General features: G+C 41.0%; 1 protein-coding gene across 1 annotated transcript in view; it reads right to left on the reverse strand.

Annotated features, from left to right (window-relative positions):
* Positions 1-21,829, reverse strand: part of MED12L (mediator complex subunit 12L) — a 155,067-nt gene that overhangs the window by 18,545 nt on the left and 114,693 nt on the right. The window contains exons 21-35 of the mRNA XM_075157563.1: positions 19,414-19,555; positions 18,425-18,545; positions 17,607-17,708; positions 15,760-15,873; positions 12,309-12,508; positions 11,603-11,791; positions 10,541-10,615; positions 10,228-10,418; positions 9,740-9,901; positions 6,984-7,095; positions 5,711-5,800; positions 3,354-3,463; positions 2,718-2,853; positions 2,052-2,213; positions 221-583 (exon numbers count right to left, since the gene is read on the reverse strand). Of these exons, the coding sequence (XP_075013664.1) occupies positions 221-583; positions 2,052-2,213; positions 2,718-2,853; positions 3,354-3,463; positions 5,711-5,800; positions 6,984-7,095; positions 9,740-9,901; positions 10,228-10,418; positions 10,541-10,615; positions 11,603-11,791; positions 12,309-12,508; positions 15,760-15,873; positions 17,607-17,708; positions 18,425-18,545; positions 19,414-19,555 (2,269 nt within the window). The remainder of the gene's footprint in view (positions 1-220; positions 584-2,051; positions 2,214-2,717; positions 2,854-3,353; positions 3,464-5,710; positions 5,801-6,983; positions 7,096-9,739; positions 9,902-10,227; positions 10,419-10,540; positions 10,616-11,602; positions 11,792-12,308; positions 12,509-15,759; positions 15,874-17,606; positions 17,709-18,424; positions 18,546-19,413; positions 19,556-21,829) is intronic.

The raw sequence follows: 21,829 nt of genomic DNA on the forward strand, positions 1-21,829 counted from the left end.
CATAGCACGTAAGGTCCTAAGCACAGTACATTCCTCTACACTGAGCTCTATTTGATAGAAATCCACCCTCGTCCTGACCATCTCTATTCGCTCCCTTTACTAGGACCCGCTCCTTCAGATGCAGAACAATTTCTGAAGGTAGCTAAGACAGCACCATGCAACATCAGATGCTTCAGTGAGGTATTTCAAGTTTTGTATGGGGCACCAACCAACTACTTACATCAGTCCTTGAGCTTGACTTTGACTTTCGCTTCCTGCCCTTTGTCTTCTTCTCGTCGTCCGTGGCAAGTCTTCCCTGATCTGAGAGCTCTCCTGGCTTTCTTTCTGGTTCCTGAGAGACAGGTGTGGTGGGCTCTTCCTCCTCCTCCTCTGGAGGAAGGGGCAAGGGCTCGAGGTAGTAACTCCGTGGCTTGGGTTTGGTGTGCGTGTGGTACAGGAGGAGATGCTGTTGCTCCTCATACTTTATCACTTTCCTGTCAACACGAACTGTACCAAACCATGCCCAGGAGAGAGGAGCAGGATTTTTGTGACCTTCAAATAAATCCCAAGGGGACACCTTTTGTTTGGTTGAAACCTGAAGACCCTGTTTCAGAATAAAAGTGAGGTTAGTATTTTAAGAAAATAGAACGCTACAGCAGACTACTTGCTTTTGTACATCATTATTTGAGTCAGAAAAATCCAGTAAGGATTTTTTTCCCCTCTACAAAATGTACCAAATGCATACTGGTGGGATTTTAATCTCTATCCAAGGCTGCCACTAGATAAAAGCAATTATATTTTTATAGTACCATTTGCTTATAGCTATGCTAAAAATCTCAAGTTCCATCTATCATATTTTGGAGGAAAAGTCAACTATCTATCAAAAATTGCTAATCTGAGAATACACTTGCTAAAAGTTTACATATTGAAATAAGGGGAGATAAGCCTAAGTAGTATATCACAAAAAAATGCCTACCTAGTCTGCAGAATAAAAAGCTCTATCCTAAGCTCTATCCTTCTCTTTTAAATAAATTCAATTTAAAAAATTATGCATCCCTTTGTATTCCCAAAAAATCCAAAACAACTAATACAGTCCCCCCCGCCTTTTTTTCCTCTGTCTTTTGTAAGCAGGATTACGCCCTCCATCTTCCTCCCAGCAAGTAACAGGTCAAAAGGTTCCCAAGTTAAATGAGCTCTCAAATGTAGGATTCTGCTTGAAAAGCAAATACTTTGTAAGAGCTTCCACTGTTCAAGTCAAACATAATTTCCTTTTTGGCAACTTTTGTGGAGTTGGCTCCAGTCAAGATCCTATATTGCAAAACTGAGCAAGCTTATGTCAACATTCATCACATTAGCAGTTACAAATTGACCGTGTACTCCGCGGATTTAAGAAGGAAGGACATGCAGCAAACATGATGACTGAATTTTAAACAAATCAGAAAATGAATGGTTACCCAAACTCTTGAATTTGTACGAGTGGCATAAAACTGTTTCCGTTACAGATGCATATATATCTAAAGCTCTGAGACTATCTGCAAGTATCAGTGAATTGTCAGGGAGAGGAGGATGGAATCACTGTCAGTGCTGCTGCAGCGGTGGTGATGCTGGTGCAGGGTCCAAGTCACACTAGGCTTCTCGACCCGTTCAGATGGGGTTTAACAACTCCCTGCGTGCCTCTCTCTAAACCCACTCCAGGTTTCACGTTCTGCCTGAGAATTTTCACATGGATCACGCAAACAAAAACTGTGCAAAAATATCTGGAACAGAAATACACCTGATACCAAAAATCGGTGTGTCATTTGCAACTATTTTTAAAGGTATTATTCTACAAGCCCACTTTTGGCATCATTGCTGATAGAAAGCTTACCTGTTTAAAAGAGACTGCATTGCTGTGGCTGAAGCTTTAGTCATGACTGAGAGTGCATTAGAAAGCTGTATTACAGCAGAAGTACAGTGCTTTTATGATACTGCATACAAACACATGTACTGCACAAGCTGTACCTGTTTGCTTGAATTTCCTACGCTTCAAAAATCATGGAAAAACTGAGATGAAAGCAAACATTTACTCTTGCCTGTTTCTTATCAATGGAGTCAAATCCGGCAATTTTGTTCCCCTTGGTGTCGATCAAGGATCCCATTGGCTCACAAGTAATGATATCACACGTCTGCTTTGGCAAAGGGAGCAGCTGGCGAACCTTGTCGATGCTTTCTGACCGCTTGTCTCCTAGCTCTTTCTAGAGAATAAATACATCAATCAATCAAACAGAAAGGGGGGGAAAAAGGAAGAGAAACATTGCACTGCTTCCACTATTAGAAAATGTCCAGTTTCTGGATGAATCATTTCCTTGTACTTTTACTAAATTTAAACAAGTGGCTTTGCAAAGTTTTTTTGTTTTCTTTTCTTTTTTTAAGAATGTAAGTTATCTTTTCACCTCCTGTTTAAACAGAACGTAGAAAATACAAAATACAAATTTAGCATCTGAAACATGAATAAAAGCAACTAAGTGTCTTGCAGGGTCCCTAAATGTAATTTAATACGAAGAAAATACTAGAAGTCTGTCTTCCCACCCCCACATTCCTGTATTTTTATTTTCTTCTTCTTCTCCTTGTTACCACTAGTGCTGTTTCAGTCTCTTTTTCCAAGAGGCCTTCCCAGACACTAGAAATGACAGGATTAAAAGATAAGCACAGAATGTGATTCAAAAGAAATGCTGAAAATGACAAGACACAACACTTACTTTTAATTTTTTCACTAAATTCATGTAAGCCCTCTTGTTTTCCTCAGGCCCTCCTTGGGAAGCATTTGACAAGTCCGAGGCAAGCGTCCCGTTGATGAGGACGCCCAGCATATCAAGTACAGTTGTGAACAATTCGCTGAGAGTAAAGACAAGTATTACCCCGAGGAACTGACAATTGCCAAGAGATCCAGGGATAGATATTCACAGCAAAGGCCACTGACGCAGTTCTTTAGACAAGCTGGGTTTTTCAGGCCCTTCTGCATACACACATATCTCAGCTTGCATGCGTAAGCCCCAGTGTGGGGGCATGCAGGTGGACTGTCAAGACGTACACACAAATCCTATTATAAACCAGAGCTACAGACAGCACAAACTGCTAACGGATAGTCATTAGGAATTACAGGCTCCGACGCAGGAAAGCGCCCAGGTACGTGCTTGTTAAGGAAGAGTGTAAATAGTGGCTCCAGTGCTTTCCAAAATAGAGGTGCTCCCCAACCAAGACCAGCACTGAGCATGTAAGTTGCACTCAAGCAGTAATAGGATAATAGTAAGAAAAATTTAACAGTAACATACATGCAATCTAAACTTAAAAGCACTAAGCACATGAATTAGCTTGTTTAAATAGCACAGACATACTTGTTGGTCTGCATATCAACCGTTCCTGAAGTGATTATCTGGAGGAGCAGAAGTGCCCAGTCTGTGGTCCACTGGGTACTTCTCTGCACAGTATCAAACATGCCACCTACCTGCAAAATAATACAGCAGATGGCAAGGCTCTGCATAAATCTGACAGATGCATGCTTCCCTTATCATATGTATTACTTATGAATAAAACTGCTATCCAGTCCCACAAGTTCTTGTGTGCGCCGAATGCCATCTTGAAGTGCTGACTTTAAATAACTTTTCCTCCCCACCCCATGCTCCCAGCCAAAAGCTTCTCCTATGAAGTCACTATAGAAAACCAAAACATTATTACACTGCTCCTTCAGTTTCGTATCTTCACTTTCATGTTTGATGCAACAAACTGAAGTCGGCGAAAAAATTCTCAGAACTGAAAAGGTGTTGAATTAAAACTTTATAGCTATCACTTTGCTCCCACACCCAAATATTAGACAATCATGGCCAGTGTAAAGAGGAAAAAAAATCTGAGGAATATAGCATTGATTGAAAATGAAAACCGCTAAATGATATATTTTACCCTATGAACAATTTTTCACTCTTTCTACCAGTATAGTATGATACTGTAAAATATGCCCTGGCTTTGAGAAGGAGCCATTTTACCAAAACACATGCTTCAAAGGACCAAACTGCAATAACACAAGACACCTGCTCAGGTTGCAAGCCTGATTACCAAACTGGTCAGAATAGAGTCCAACCCCCAAATTTCAAAGGTACAACACTTTTAGCTAATGAAAGCACAGCTCAAGCCTTCAGACAACCCTGTAAAAGAGAAAACACCTCCCTATCGCACAACAGGTTGCCTAACGACACTGCTCTTTCCTTACTGCTGCACTACTCTACCATGATGCTACTGTCAGCTTTGCTGTTTTGCACATTATCCCTGCACCCAATATCTGCATCAAATCCTCTTTCCTGATGTTTCCCACTTCACAACTTTCCAAAAATAAATCTTTTTATTTTGTCATGGTTATAATCACTCTAAATCCCTTCACTGTTTGCTTGTAGTTGTTTCACTTTACACAATTCTTCCCCATGCTTAAAGCTTACTTCAGGGTTGTGTCTTGCTCAATAAATACAGACTGTTTAAATTCTCAGTACTTGCTTTTAACTCCTAGACCTTGCCGAGTTTGTATCTAAGAAGATTACTCCTTGATCTACATAAGTGATTTATGGTTTACAAAAGCATAAAATCTTGCTGCTTTAATAATAAACCAAATATTGCCCATATCAAGAGTTCTGCCAACCCACGACAAAGTGCATGGTACCCAGTGGCAGGTGATAGCTGCTTTACTTAAAGCGCAGCCACAGCAATCCCAAAGCTGGTGACAGCTTGGCTTGAACCAGTGGCAGCGTAAGGCTGTGGTTACCCCTCTGGTTGCACAGCCACATCTAAGCAGCTTCCAAAGGGATGGGAAGAGAACAATGCTGCAGTGTTACTCCTACCTTGGTGCTCCCTCATTTGGCCTTACATGTAGTCTCCACACACCCACTGCACTGTGCTAAATGAGCCGCAGTGGCCCTGACGTCTGCTACATCAAGAGATGTGGGACGTTGGAGAACTTGATGGAAACTTTCTAAGTTGATTAATACATGTATCCAAGTAGCAGCAACTGAAATTGCACAAGTTAAATAGCCAAATGTTACATTCCCAGAGAGCTCTGAAAGTCTCAACTATATTGACTGCCTAATTCCATAAAATCACTGCCTGTTACATGGGGATAAACCATCAGTGGACAACGGCTTTGAATGTCCACAAAAAGATGATACATTTCTGAAGTTCCAGGGACACTGAAAAGAAGAAAGCAGTACAAAACTAAGGCATGAATAGGCTGTCCTTCCTATTCATTTTATATGGACCATGTCCAAACGTTATGGCCAGGAGGCATCAGCTGAAACAAGAGAGACAGGAAGAGCAGAGACGAACGCCAACGGAGCAGAGACCCCCTTGTGCAGGGCAGAGAGGGCACTAACCGCCCTTGCTGTCCCTGGCCAGCCCCACCCCACCCCTCCTGGCCCAGGAGCCTCAGCCTGTCCCCATGGCCCTGCCTGGCCATGCTAGGGCTGTGTCTGACCCCGGCTCCCCTCACGGGGCCTGACCCTGAGCCCCCCCGTGGGCTGACGTCCTGGCATGGCCTCAGCCCGTCCCCATACCAGCGGAGGTGCCTGATGCTCGGGGCTGGGAGCTGCCAGCTCGCAGGGAGCCTCAGCCCCCGTGGCACCCTGACACAGTGCTTCTTGCTCCTTACCACCTGCTCCAGAGTAGCTGCTGTATCTTTTTATAACATCAGGATAACCACGTAAGTTTTTCTTACCAAGTTAAGACGAAGTTGTAGGGCTTCATGCATCATTTGCCTAGCTTTAACATCATCCTGGTACCGTTCTTCCCTCCAGTTACTAAGGATCTAAGAAAAAGCATTTGATTGAGGTTGTTTTCTTCCTGTAAAGGAATGTTCTCCCTTTACATTATCTATAAGCAATCATAAAAGATTATTAACCTTTTTATCCTCGTGCCTGTTTAAAGCTTAGAGCAGATTAAGTAGACTAGCGGGAGAAAAAATTAATTTGTAAAGAGCTGATAATCTGCTATCAATTGTGTGACTAGATCGTCCTTTATAGCAAAAAGAAAATAAGCAGCTTTATTTTGCATTTATTAAAAATATTGTTTCAAACACCCTATTTAACTGTTCACCATGGGTAAGTAAATAGATCTCTTGCACTGGATGCAGCTTCCCAAGAGGATCTGGTGGGATCTCTGGATGAGAAATGACCAGAACCTTAGGGAACCTGGACCAGCTGCGTTTCAGGGGAGAACCCATATGGCAAAAGGAAAGTGTCAGTAACACCAGGGGGAAAAAACATCAAAGGAATGAATTTAACTAGGATGTGGACCTATGTCATAGCCTGGACCTGAGCTGAGAGGCAATATGAGAAAATAACGGCCCTACAGGTAGGAATTTTCACTGTCACAGTAATTCCCAGAAACTAGAGACAGAAAAAAGGAAACATGCATCCACTACACTGGGCACTGTATATGTTCATTTTAAAGACAGTCTTAAGGAGCTATTGTAGGCTAAAGCATGAACCAGAGGGGAGCAGGAAGTCTAGAGCAGAATCAGCAGAGGTTGTGAGCAAGCACACATGATCCAAAGAAGAGCTGTAGGCAATGGGCCAGTTTAAGATTAGCAATATCGTTTTCTAAAATACGAAAAACTCTTAATCTGTACCAACTGGAGAAGATGAAGGGTTTTCCTGAAAAAGAAAGTTTCAAACTTATGCAAACTTTTTATGATCAAAGTAAAGACTGAGAAGACTGTTCCTCTCAGGATAAACATCTTTTACTGTTTTTCCTGGAAAGAAATTAAATCAGACTCAAGTTCATTATAGTTCTCTCTAACAATTTTAGAAAAAAAGATGTATTCACTCTCAAAAAGGAACACACACCTCCCCATTCTTCCTTCCTTGGACTGTTCCTTTTGGCATACCATTGCCCTGTAATTTTCCTGGTTTTACACCTCGTATACACATAAAACTGATGACACATAAAACATCTAACAAAGGGTGCTCATGGTTATGTGCTTGCTTTACCTGATTAACTTGATTCTGCAGTGATGTTAGAAGCCCTTCCCGTTGCTCATCCTGTCCCTTAAGGCAAGTGAGTACCAATGAAAGGAAAGGTTGCTGACTCAAAAGAGACATGCTTTAAGAGAGGCAAACACAGAAGTCAATTAGTAAAGTTATTTTGATACTTCCCATCCTCACTCACTTCCTTGTTTTGTCTACTTTTTTCCCCTGGAAGTGGCATTGCCTGCATCTATGTCTGTTTCTGTTTTAGTAAATTAAAGCCTTGCCAGACGAATTAAAAAACCATGCGCATAAGAAGGTAGAGCACCAGCCAGTAAAAATGCACATATTATGCATGTCATTGCTGAGAACCCACCTAGCTCAGGGCATCGAATGACCAAGAAATGCACGGACACTTGAAGGCCTGACTCAGAAACAGAACATGTTATTTTAAGACTGCTTTTATTAACCAGGGATATAATTTTAGTGGAGATTAGGCAACTGAAGTTTCTAATCCATGTTAGTGGTCTGAAGTGAATCCCAAGTAAGTTTCCCCTACGAGCACTGATTAGAATGACAGCTGCCTAAATTCCACTAAAATTCTAACACGGGCTTAGTGTAATTAAACTGAGGTGCAGCTTTAGCTGGTTGTAGAAGACATGCCATACCAATGCAAGAGCTTTCAGATTTTTTTAATTTTTTTTTTTTTTAGATTAATGTGTATCCATTATAAACATAAAATTAAGACAAACTGAAAGAAGTAAATGAAGATGGATTCAGAAATATAGCATGTGAAGTAAAAGAGAAGTTAAAAATGTCAGCAAAGGGATTTGAGTAACAGCTCATGCAATGATTTTTGCAGTTTTAGGTATATAAGCTCCCTGAAAATTACATGCATCCGTAACCACAATATAAATACATATCCACACATACACGTGTGTGTTTATCACAAGTATTCATTTTGACAGTTATTTTCATTTGGCATTTAACTTGACTTCAACAATTTAGGTGACAATTAGTATAAAGGAATGGCAAAATCCCAAGGTCCCATAAAAGGAGCAAAATAGAAAGTTTGCATTTTCAAAAGTCATGTTAAACAGTGATTTTTCAGATTTTAGGAACAACATCGTAGGAACACCTCTTAATTTTCTCATTAATTTCCATTAAAAAAATTTACAGTTTGCAAGACAGTTATTATTGCAATTGCTATCCGTGCTACACAAAGCAGAGTTTGAAAAAAGAAAAAGAGATCTTATATATGTTATATAAGATTTCATACTTTCCCACAGTGTCATTGGTTTTGTCACTCACAGAGTAGTAAAGTTTGTTTTCGATCAAGAAGAGATTGAAAAGCTTCAAAAAGCACACAAGGAAGTAATTTATTGTTACAACTAGAACAACTTTGTAAATGCTTTTGCTTCTGTGCATAGGAACCACCATGGACTAAGGGCTTGACAGTTTCTATGGGCGTTTTATTTCGGTTTTGAAAAAAGCTTGGTTTAGATTTTCTACACTAGAGCTCTCCCGTAGGAAAAGAAACAGAAGACAGAGAGAGGTTCCATATTCCCTTCTACTGATGCAAGTAACAAGAGAGCCAGTGAATAACGGAAAAGTGCTAAAATGCTCAGGAACACCTAACAAAGAGATCTGGAAAGCAAGATGTCTTTTTTATCTAACAACAGATCAAGCAGGTATTACAAATGAATTAGAAGGACAAGGAAGAGATGCATTCATAAAGCTAATACAAAGCACACACAACTCAAAAACTGAACATGGCAAACAGAACTTCTATAGGTTGATATATCACATAAGCAGTTTATTAAAGAAACAGCCCAGATGAACTAGGAGGGTCCAGCATAACACAGAGTAATGGGCATACTGCAATTATGTCGGAAAGAAAAAAATTAATTCTTCTAATCTTAAAGGGAAAATGAACTAGGTGGAAGTGGCTGGAAAACAGCGGTAGATTTAAAAGGCTCCACAGAATTTAATGACAACCATAAGTCAAAATCAATACATGCAACACAGGTTTAAAAGAGTATTACAAAGCGGTAAAGCCCAATTATTGGTCCCACGCTCAGGGAAAGTATACCACATGAACAGCATCGAAGGTGATCAAAAAGACAACGCAGATGAGTAACACGTAAGAACAAGAAACTTACGGTGGGACCATAAACCACAATCAAATACCACAAGCCTTTAAGAAGTGATTTGGTTTTTTGAACAACTGTACTTTGGAAGCACTTCACAAAAAGAAAGGTGGTTGGTATTTGAAGCCAAGAGACCTTGTTGTGCATAGTATTCAAGAAGAATTTATAGGCACTGTGGAAGAATATTTTACTAAAGGAAAATCAATAACCACTAAGTCATTAAAATTCTCATGCGTTTGCAAAGTTAGAGATGAGCGTAAGTTTGCCAACAGGAATTAAGTGACACCTATGATAATTATGGGATCTTAATGGCAAGAAAAGTGGCCTACTGCCATAGAAGGGAAGAGACAACAAGCCCCCTGATTATTCTTTTAAATCTCTAACATTTCCCATCACCAAGCTGCAGAATAGCCACTAGAAGATGCGGTACAAAGCTTTCACATTTCTTCCTCTGAAACCAATGATATTTCTTCAAACTAAATGAAACCTGAACCTTGTTTGGGGTTGATAACTTTTTGCTCCACAAAAGTGATCCAATGAGGTTTAGTGAAGCCAAAATCCAGTCCTCAGTATACTCCTCCTTCAAAAGTACCTTTCAGCTCTGCGTACAGCGATTTCCCAAGGTCGTACCTTTTTTGTTTCTGTCTGTCTCTTTCCTTCTTAGAAGATGACCCCAAATGCTGACCTTTCTCCAGCTCCTCTCCCGCAGCCTTCAAGACCCTACCTTGAACTGAGGTAGGCAGTTTTGCAATCAAGGGAGCCACCAGCCACACTCCTTGCCGCTCAGAGGAACTAGAAGTAGAACAAACTTATTTCAGCCAAAATATCCATGTAGTTTTGCAACCAGTATTAGCTGTTATAAGACTGAACTGCTTTAATAAAGTAGTTGACACAATGCATCTGGAGTAACTACTGTGGACTGAGCAGTCACAATTTCTGGTTTCCAGAAAATTCAAGAATAGCAACTATATTTATTGTTAAATAAAAGTAAATAGAAGTAACCTTCAGGTAACTCATTTCTGTACATTCCTGTTTCAAGTGCAAAAAAGTCTAGGCAATCTACACATAATTAAGCATCATGTTGGCCAAAATAATTAAAAAGGTGCTACAAAAAATACCTTAGGAATGTCTTTTTACCATTCTGTCTTGTATTACTTGTGTCAGCATTTCCAACAGAGTTTGGATTGAAGAGGCCTATACCAGAGTTAGAAGAGTTATTGTTTAGATCAGCGGATTGCTGAAACACCTCTATTGTCGCCTTTGCAATATTATCCAACAAGCTGTTCATTTCAGCCACAGACCCAGAACCCTACAGTAAAACATAAGTAAACTAGCACATTCATGGTATGTTTGCTCATGGACTACGTTAAAATTTAACATACTTTTTTGCATTAAATATTTAGATAAGAAAGTTTGAAAACAAATACTCACAGGCTCCTTCATGCACTGTTTGATCATTAGTTGCAGCTCCAACCAAGACTGCCGGAGAGTCCACTGATCTAAGTTCTAGGTAAGAATTAACATTATAAATACATGTGTCAACACTTCACAGATCTGAAGAAAAAAAAAAATCTCATAATTGAATACATTACACACAAAAGCCTCATTTTATAAGCAGATCATCATAGTCACTACTCTTTAATAGTCTAATGACATCCCAAAATATCAGACCTATTAAAGAATGTACGTTAGCTTCCACATCTTTGCAGCTAATATCGTTACTCAATACTTTTAACCTTGCAACTTTTCTGAATAAAAATCTCGCTCTCTGCAAAATTTGAGTTTAGTTACACATGAATTCGGAAAATGTAATTCACTCTTTCATTAGTAATTACATTAATCCATGGTATTGCCATCTAAGTGGACATGTTTGTATTTCGCACAAGGCCATCTAGACACAATTAAAGTAAATGCAGCAGCTGAAGTGATCATTTTGCAGGACACTGATCACTATTTGTCCCGGTCCAGATATTGCCGACTTGATTCTTCACAGGTCTATTCAAAGAAAATCCATTTCGCAGTTTAAGAAATGAAGTGTCCCTAATGCAACTGAATTTGAAGAAATGATCAGTTTAGGGCTGTCCGTCAAGGCGTTTGAGCCTTTTCCATGGAGTGGGAGTGTCCTTCACCACAGTACGGTGACAGAGCCCTACTGAGACAGTAGGCACCTCCACCTAAGCAGCCCTAAAAGCAGCTCCCTTTTCAGTGGCTTCCTAATGACTGACAATGATGAACAGCAATGATGAGCGTGCTGCACGCTTGTTTCCTCCATAACTGTGGAATCAGAAATAAGAAGACACCAGAAGTCACACTATAAAACGTTAACCACAGAGACTATAAGTTAACCATGAGCACATACAATCTTTAAAGAAGAATCTAATGCTTGATTGCACCAGGAACTGCAAATCAATGTCACTTGGTGGTGCTGCTGAATGACAGGTTAAGAGTCAGTGCATCACAGGTAGTTTTTCCACCTCTTCCTCACTGCATTACCTGAAGTATGCGTTTGATATGCTGCCTCTGAGGGTTGTCACCCTCGGTGCATTCTTTAATACCGTGAGGATAACAGATAAGTTGAAGGAGTTTCTGTGCTTGTTTGTTTGAAAGAACGGGATCCAAAATAAGATCTTTGTCTGTGCACAGCCTCTCAGGTTCTTTTAAACAGTGCTCTCCAACCCATTCCTGTAAATAATCAGATAACAGATTCACAAGATAGTTTCAAGGCAGAATTAACTTTCGGTAAGCTAAACAGAAAAGTGATTTTTCCATATGCAAAACTTGAAATGAACTATGCTTCATGCAACATGTGAGAAAGTATAAGATTGTTAAAAGGTTTTCCAAAATTCATTTCTTCTATACTTTGAAGGCAACTTTGCAATAAAACAAATGCTACTGCAAAAGCACTTTGAACAGACAGCTGATGGAGTGGTCCTACTGTCTTCAAAGTGCTCGAGATTCAGGTAGGAAAAACACCTCAATTCTGATAGAGTGTAGGGAGATACTAATAACTAACTAAAGCAACTTTTCCCCCCAATAACATACTACTTTGTGTATAAATTGTCCGAATCAGGAAACCCAAACAGAACTCAAATATTGAAATAATTCAACATTCATTTTGCACCAAAATGTATGTTACACTTTTCAAATAATATAACATTGTTTCTCCAAATAAAGACAGAAGAGTAGTTTTAGAGATTACCTGCTGGCAAATTGTTCTTAGCACGTATCTAGCATACTCGCTTAAACTAGCAGTTTCTATAGAAACAGCTTTTCCGCATGATTTCAAAGTGTGAGAGGAACCCCAGATTTCATCCTCATTGAGTTCATCTAATAAGCCTTTCATATGGAAGTCTTCACTCTTCAAGGAGTTGACATTGTTGCTGCCAATTTCAGCATCGCCTGTACAGCAGAAGCACAGGGTGAACTTTTACCCAAGCCCCCGTGCCCCCAGACCGCTTACCCGCCGAGGGACATCTTCAGAGGCACAGGCCAGCTGAGAGTAAAGCAGGAGTGAGGCAGTCACATTCAAAAAGGGCAGCTGATCTGACTCTGAAAATCACCGTGTTCAAAGTATTGTCCACTTGCTTCATTTTGCATAGCATGTTTCTAATGGGTATTTCAGAAGCAGGAAAAAGTTTATACAAAGTTTATACAAATCAAACACAAACTACGTGCTCGACAGGAAAAGGTCTGTGAGTGTACGGAATTGCTTTGGCAGATAAGGAAGAGTTGGGTTACTCGCTCTTCTCAGATGTCCCTTTTCCAAGTCTTCTCTCTGACTTTGATTTATTAACACTCCATACATTAAGAAACAAGTCTTGAGCAGTGACCCTTTAGCCCACCTTACTATTAACTTCTTGACAAGAGAAATTGATCTTCCTGGGAATGGAAAAAGGCAGAGCACGCTGAGGGAGCCTGGCAAACACTGGTGAGCCCCTCCTCTCTGCAAGGCACCGGCACAGCTCTATGACCACCATCTACCTGAAACCAACAGGGGCGACTGAAGGAGCAAGGAAAAATACTTTGGACACAAAAAAATCAGATCTGTAGCAGTCACGTTTTACGTGTTTATGGGCCTGAAACCTTGGACAAGAAGAAGATGCAATTACAGCGTGCAGTAGTGGGGAAAATAGCCCAAACTGCTGCACATAATAACACCCTAGAGCCTGCAAGGCCATTCAGGAGCATGCATGATGACAGCCTGCATGAGAAGCAGGCTAACATAGCCTAATGTTTTAAGTCAGCAGAAATTCCTGTGGATCTTAACTGATGCAGCACATATGATAGTCATCCCTTAGAAAACCCCTTAGTTTACTATCAAGATCAACAACTAACATGACATGACAAGGCTAAATGGCTTGCATCAGCCACTCAAACACACACACATTCACAGCAGGGCCTCTGGTTACACATATGCTAGGAATTTTTGCTAAAATCTACAACTACCAGCAAAATATTTCAAACTACTACCAAGGATACTGACAGCCTTTCAGCAGCTGCGGCCACATCCCCAGACTACTACACATTTACACAGAGTGCTCGAAACACCACGGTGCACTGGGTCCCCCTGCGCACTCAGTTCTCCCATCACTGTTTCTGTGTTCCCTGGTACCGCACTACCCTGGGCGAAAAAAGAGATGAGGGTTTAGTAGAGTTACTGCTAAGAAAAACAGCCAGCACTTGTGCCCTCACCCTGGTTTGTGCTGCTTTAGAGTTACTCCTAAATAAACAGCATACAATCCTTTTTTTAACAAGACTGAACTTGTATTTAACAGTCTATCCAAACCAGAGCCCTGACTCGCTGTGACAGACCAGCCTGTACCCAGACAGGACCTCCCTGGCTGGCAGCGGTGGCTGTGACCCGACAGCACAGGTTCCATCCCCGACCCCGGCCCGGCAGGCTCACCCAGCTCTCCACTACGGCAGGCACGCTCCTGCCCTGACCTCCTCTGCACGGCCCATGGCAGCACAAGGAATCGACTCCTTACAGAGAGGGGAGAGACTGAATAAACAGCGTTGTCACTCGTGAGACAGATTGGAAATGATTTTTGAGGAGGCCAATAGCAAAAGAGTAAAACACACCCTGAGAAGTGAAAGCTGTTATAATCCCTCTGTTCCCCCAAATTCAGGCAAATCCGAGAACCCCCGTACCACTGACCCAATGGCTGGTAGAGCAGACACATCAAGCCCTGTAGAACCCCAAAGCCCAGGTCAAGCTCGTTGCAAAGCACGTGGGAAACAAGCCGACGGACGTCTGTGCCCAACGCACGTGAACAGACGGCAGCAGCAAACAGCCCATCCATACCCTCCCTGCACTCCAGCATCTTATGAGCTTGTGAGCACAACCATATCAAGCCCAAATCTGTACCCATGAAGGACAAGAGGGAAGAACCTGGAAGGCAAATAATACGATGAAGAGATTGATACCAAGCCACACATGAAGCTAAAGTCATCCCAGAATGCTTTGATAAAACTTGTGAAAACATTTAATACACCCTAGAGCAGTTGACTGCAGCACTGTCTTTCTTTTGGGTAGAGATTATTTTTTCTAACATAGATTTCTACTCATGAAGCTTCCTCAGCATAGAACTGCAACAGCTATCGTTTATCTGATGCTTTTCCTCAGCAAATCAAGTACAATTTTTAAATAACTAATGCAGGGTGCCAAGAAGAGACATCTCCAAATATAACGTTTTGACTATAGGAGGAGATGTGCTGCAGTGAAGGCACAAATAAACTGTGCCCACATTTTCCTTCGTACCACCCTGCACCAGACCCTATCCAAACCATGTCCCTGCATAGAGATGAAACAAGTGTTCACACTACACACCATTAATGAAGAAAAATATCAAATCTCAGCACTCTGAAGAGCAAGAGAACATCGATAATGGCCATAAACGTATTTCAAACTCACTCTCAGATCCATCAGTCCATCCCAGATAGCTAACATCTTTCCCAATATAGTCACATCATTAAGGATCATGGGGTTTTTAAGACAGTTCTGAGACACTGGCCAACAGAGAATATAATAATGGCACTCTAGGTGGAGGTATACCTCTCTGGGTATGTCGACATCTGGAAGATCTTGCTTGTTTAACTGGACATTTACTTAGCTCTAAAAATACACATCGCCATAGGTCACAAGAGCTTTAAGTGAACTTAAGCCAAACCAAAGCTCTGAGGCAGTTATTTTTTTGGAAAAATAACACACTTGTCATTTGTGGAGAGTTGCTTAGCAGTGATTCCCTTGCAACTTCCACAATGACAGACACACGTGATTTGTGGTAAAACACAGAAAAAGGTGGCAAAAATTACCTGAGACTGTATTTCCTCTCTATATTTAAGAGGGACTCGCCTGAGTTTGAAATGTACTGGGACTTGGTGGCGGGGGTAGGGGTCAAAATGTGAAAAAGTCACATCTGCTTAAAGCCTCATCAGCTGGTGCTGACTCACCAGAGAAAAATTCTGTCTCTTGACCTGTGGCGGAAACGCTACTCACATGCTATAGAAGCATGGATAGCATCCACATTTTTCTCCTGTCATCAGGGTTTTCCTTTCCCAGAAGCATTCCCAGGGAAGTGACTAGCACAATCTGTTTTTTACCCAAATGCTAGAACAAAAACATTAGACGTGACTCTGCATAATCTTACCAAGCATCAAAATTGCTTTTAAGACTGCAAACACAGCTCCCACTTCTATACTGTTGTGAGCAGCAGCCAAGAGATGACGATCGCAAGAAGAACGAATTCCAGGAAATAATTTCCCTATGGAAAGAAGAATAAATCTTGTAGAAAATGGTTGTTATTTACCAACTAAAGTTTCCTTTGTACAAAATCCTTTTCATCTAGAATAGCTATAGAGGTACAATAACTGAATGAAGAACTGAATTTTCTGAAATTGAAACTGATGGCCAACAGGTAAGTCAATAAAATCAACTGGGATACCTGGTTATGATGTATTAATATCAAAATAAGCTATGATAATTTAAATAGAAAAAGGAGCCTGCCATTCCACTCTGTCCATGTAAACAGTGAATGTAACCACAACGAGACACTGAAGTGTATTTTGGTTTTGACTTCACAGATTTAGGGAATTACTTCCCTCACCTAGTCTTCATAACAAATGAGGCAAAATTAATTAATATAAATGCCTGTTGCACAGTTAAGTCTAATTCTGCAGCTCAGAAGCAGACTGCGAAAGAAGTCAGTAAGTGCTTTTTCTAACTTGAAGAAGTTAAACAAACTGAAAGACAGGGAGGGAGAAAGGAAGGATGAATCTACCACCTTTCCGGGGTGGTTAACTGAGCCATATGTAAGAAAAGTCTGTAACGTGGTCACATTTTGTTTGATTTGTACTACTTCCTAGAGTTCAGACATGATTTTCTTATCCATTCAAATCTATTTTTATTTCTAGGGAAGCCTGGGACCATGTAACATATTTCTGTTACTCAGACGGTATTCTTCACCGCTCTTACTTACTTTGCTCAAATATGCAACAAAAGCTCATTCATTTTTGCTCAAAAAAGAAACTAATATTACTTTTAGATGGAAGAATTTGACACCACTTAAGAGCTGAAAAAATTTTTTTCTTTCAATTTCATTTTCCCATACAAATGGTCTTGTCATCAAATTTGCTGAAATTTACTTGTAAGTCAAAACACAGGTTATTTCCAGTCTTTTTTCCTTTTAATTATTAGGTGCTTGTTCCTTGCCCTTTTCCTTCCTCTTTTGGTCTGTGGCAAACATACACAGGTCAGACCACAGAGTATTCAAATTTAAAAGGAAAGAGAACTACATTAATATATTCTGTGAACTGATTTCCTCATGTTTCTTCTGTTGGACTAGATGCTTTATTATACCCCATTTAGAATCACATTTAACTTCAATTTACATGCAAGGCTACCAAACTGCATGATGTGTATCCCTACTCGTTTCTGTATCACTGCGAGATGACCCACTACAGGAGCTGTCACTGCCCCGACAGTACTTAGCACCAAGGAAGGTGGGGACTGTGATACGTACTACCATTGCCAACAGCAGCACTGGCACAAAAACAGTATTAATAGGTCCCAGGCTCACATGACTGTTCCAATGAAATTCCAAAACAAAATGAGAACTATCAGGACAGAACGGTTCTTCTAAATGTATTCCTCTTTGCTGAAGTGTACACAGATGCTGTGTTAAAACTTAATTTTCTTTTTTAAGATGTAATATTAATATGGCTGAGTTTTATGCCAACATTATGCCACACCTGGGTGGCCAGGTGTTAATAATGAATAAGTTTCAGCAATCTTCTATAGTTTTACATGCATATAAAACATTTCCCAAACAAGTAAGAATAGGACGTATCAACTTTTCACTAGTGAAACATCTGTAATTTTAAAGACGCTATCATTTCTACTTGCCCTGTGGATATTTTCACACGTGAAATCTGAAGCCATCAAAAACGAGCTGGGTTCACTTTCTGAAATGAAAGGACCACGCAGCAGGCAACTTACCTGTTCCCTGGGGAAAGAGGCAGACCTGGGGTGTCCTGAAGAGGTGCAGGAGTAGCCGACAGGTCATCCTTGCCCCCGGCTCGGCATCTGGATCTCCACAGGCTACGGAAGATGGGACGTGGACATAAGGCGTCTGCCCAGGACCTCACAAGTCTCAGTGGCAGGCCTGAAAATGTTCTATCTCACAGCCCCATTTTAAACGGGTATACAATAATTTCATCACAGGAATCAGCATTTATGGCCTTGAGTCATTAAAAAACACGGAAGAATAGTATGATTTTTGGTAAGCAAGAGACCTAATTAATGGCAGAAAAGAATACATGGTTAAAATGGTTTTTGACAGTCAAAGCAGAAAAATCCGAGCAGAAAGTGAAAAGAAATGTGTGAAGTTGTGAAGTGGCCAACAAAAAGGACCATAGCTACAGTACTCCAGGACTGGAGGTGAAGACGATGAGGTCAGACAGAAAATGCCAATGTCAGGCAGACTGATGCCAGAAGGAAATGCACAATCTGAGTAGGTCTGGCAGACATTTCAGCATATAGTGTAGAGCACAAAAGTAATGAGCCGAAGGTGAGGCTGCATAACAGAAGGGGACAGTGCGCTGCCAGCAACTCTGATCCACTTGTCACGTGTAGGTTCTCTGATCTAACTTGGCGTCACTCCTTTTGGGAACTACAGGGACACACCGCTGCAATGCACAATAGGTGGCATCCCATATAAGAACGCAGTTCAGAACACACTACTTATTCAATCGATGGAGATTTCTTAAGAAGTCGTAAGTTTTTCATTTTAAGTTTTTCTCTTGGTATTTTCTTACCAGCTGCGAGAAGAGAAGGCAGTGCAACATGCTGAACTACATCTTCCAGAGAAAAGCACTGCCGGGCGATCAATATAGCAATGAAAGTGGCCAGGGAATCGTGGAATGACAGGTCACTCACCTAGAAGGAAAAACATTGCAAGGCTTCACATAACAATGCACACACACCACTGCCACGATTATTAAGGAATTAACTAGAAGAACAAACAGTAAAATGTTTACACATTAGCATTTGTCGCTACATTTTAATGCATTTCCCAAACATTTTATGGCAAATACTGATAGCTCTTAACTTAATTTTAACAAACACCTATTTCAAATACCACAAATTAATTCTGAAATAAAAAACATTAGTCTTCTACAAACCAGAGAAAATTTTATCATTCTATAAAAACTGGTAACATTAGTAACTCATTCCTTAGCTTCAGGACAAGAATATGAACCCAATGTACACAGCTTCAATCTGTTCCTAAAGGCATATGTAATCAAACTATAGATAAATACATGGAATCAGATACTGGACATTAGTCACCGTAATCCTGCTGACTTCAACAGGACTACAGTAACTTACACCAGGTGAGTAAGGAACAGCGACGTGTACCACCCCTTCTACAATCTAAGAGTCAACACCAAAACAGGGTCATGAAAATAGAGATAGTTATTTGCACATCCCTCAGCATTTTAGAAAATGTATACAGACATGCTTCCTCCTTTCAAAGAGCACCTCTGATATTCCATATCATTCCGTAATAAAGAAAAAAAAAATTTACAAAGAGAAAACTCTAAGCACTGCCCAAATTCTACATTAACCCTGAAGGTAGGAAAGAATAAAAATCAATCAGGAATCTCATTAAAAGCCTGGAAAACTCAAATGGATACAGGACTAAATTTGTGCTCAGCATTTTGTATTGAACGGAAACCTTACTATGCTTCTAAGCACACCGTAGGTAAATAGGTTTAACAGGTACTTCAGAAGATATTGAACTTACATCCACGCTGCAGAGCAGATCATTGAAACCCCAGACATGATTTGAAGAGCAGCAAAGAGCTTTTACAACCCCTAACCACTCTGAGCTAAGCACCGTGCAGCATGCTGTCAGCTCTGCGCAAAGGTTTGCTATGTCATTAATCCTAGGAAAGAAGAGAAAAACTAATACAGGATCAAGTTATTTTGTAAACAATAAATATTTAGATCAAAGCAGATCAGTGCTTGGTAGAAGAACTGGTGTTTCCTTACTTAAGGTGAGGGTTTATGTCCAAATGTGATGTGTATGCTACTGTACATATATCCTAGTGTTACTCAGTTGTGGACAACTGGAGCATCTGGAAAAAAAACAGTATGTGACTTGCACCCCATAACTTGCATCCATCCAATGTACAGTAGCATAGGGCTTTTATTTCGTGTAAACCCTACTTTTGTACACCGTGTGTGTTCGTACCAGCTCCCCTACCTGTGCTGAGCTGCCCAGGAAGAGGGATGGAGCACCCAAGCCCCCACTGCCTGCAGCCCACCATGACAGATGACCTGCCCCTCTCTACAGGGGCACACTCTGGCCTTCCCTAGTGCTGCCGCACAAACAGCAGTCCGTCCTCTTTCATGCAAAAATGTCACAGGAAAGCGGTGTCCGTGGTGAACATCTCCCCAGTCCCCAGGCCACCAGCGACCTCTCATTGCAGGAGGCCTCCCTCCCTGTGCCAGGCCAGCACTACTGTTTAGGAGGGAGGAGAGAGTCATAAAATCAATTGGCATTAATGAATTTTACTTCATAGATCGCATACTGTGTAATGTGTGATTTGGTGTATGACTCAGAGTTATGTAACATTTTAAAAAACAGAGCAGAGTTGACTCATCCCAGTGCAAGTTATTTTTTCTCTGTTCCACAGTGAAACTCGTTTGGCCACATTTAGATGTTCCCCTTCGTTGCTCTTACAAAACTGCTTCCTCTCAGCTGCTCTGCTCTGCCAAAGATGCCACACATTTCACAGAATCACAGAATGGTTTGGGCTGGAAGGGACCTTAAAGATCATCTCTAGTCCAACCCCCCTGCCATGGGCAGGGACATCCTCCACTAGACCAGGTTGCTCAAAGCCCCATCCAACCTGACCTTGAACATTTCCAGGGATGAGGCACCCACAACTCTCCTGGGCAACCTGTTCCAGTGCCTCACCTCATCGTAAAACATTTCTCCCTTATGTCCAAGTTAAATCTACCCTCTGTCAGTTTAAAACTGTTGCCCCTTGTCCTGTCGCTACAGGCCTTGGTAAAAAGCGTCTCTCCATCTTTCTTGTAAGCCCCCTTTATATATTGAAAGGCTGCAAGAAGGTCTCTCCCAAATCCTTTTCTTCTCCAGGCTGAACAACCCCAACTCTCTTAGCCTTTCTTCACAGGAGAGGTGTTCCAGCCCTCTGACCATTTTTGTGGCCTCCTCTGGACCTGCTCTGGACATTTCAGAGATGGCTTCATGCTGGGGACCCGGAGAAGGAAACAGGAACTGCATACACTTTGGGCAGGAGTCAATCAGAAAAGAAAAGAAAAAAAAATTCCACAATTTCCTTGAGTTTTGTGATCTGTCAGCAACCTTAAAAAAGACTGTCAGCTACTGCTGCATCTAGGCCTAACTATCAAGATGAAGAATTTCTTAATAAAAATTGGAACTGAATCAGAACAGAACACCAAGTTCCAGTGGTTTTGATTGTGTGAGAGGAATAAAGGTGCTGGGGGCAGAGGTGAAGGCTAGATCCAAAAATCAGTGTCCGCATCACAGACTGCAGAATGGAAAACCAGGGTAAAACAGTTTCAACACTGCAGTGCCACATTTGCACAAGAAGGCAGAGTTTGAATGTTTACACACTGGAAGGAGGAAGCAACTGAGAGAAGAACATCTGAATTATGAATGAAAACATACTGTCAGTGTAAAACCCTGACACTGTTTTACTGCAAGGGTTCCTCACTATACCTCTTGTCAGTACCTTGAGATCATCTAAAAAGATCTAACCTAGACTTAAGACCCAAGAAGCGTCATGCTGGATCAGACCAAAGCTCCACCTGACTGTGACAGGAGCCAGCACCTGCTGGTGTCAGAAGACAACCACAGTAAGACAGTGTTGGACAACCTGTTGAAGTGCAGATCTCTTCCTTAACTCTAATCATTGGAGATCGACTGTGCACCATGAGGTCCAAGCTACTCTCAAAATATAACTGACAGCTGTTATAACTCTAGTAACTTCCATCCAATAAAACTCTTAATACTTCTTAAAAAATATTTTTTGAAAAATCTGTAATTACCTATGAAGATGAATTCCATAATTAATAAATCACACATTTAATAAATTAAACACCGATTGCATCAGCAGAAGGAAATGACCTAATGCAGAACCTTCCCTCGTTTACAGGCTTCTAATGAG

This window comes from Calonectris borealis, chromosome 9 (assembly GCF_964195595.1).
Source record: "Calonectris borealis chromosome 9, bCalBor7.hap1.2, whole genome shotgun sequence".
In the NCBI taxonomy this organism is placed as follows: Eukaryota; Metazoa; Chordata; class Aves; order Procellariiformes; family Procellariidae; genus Calonectris; species Calonectris borealis.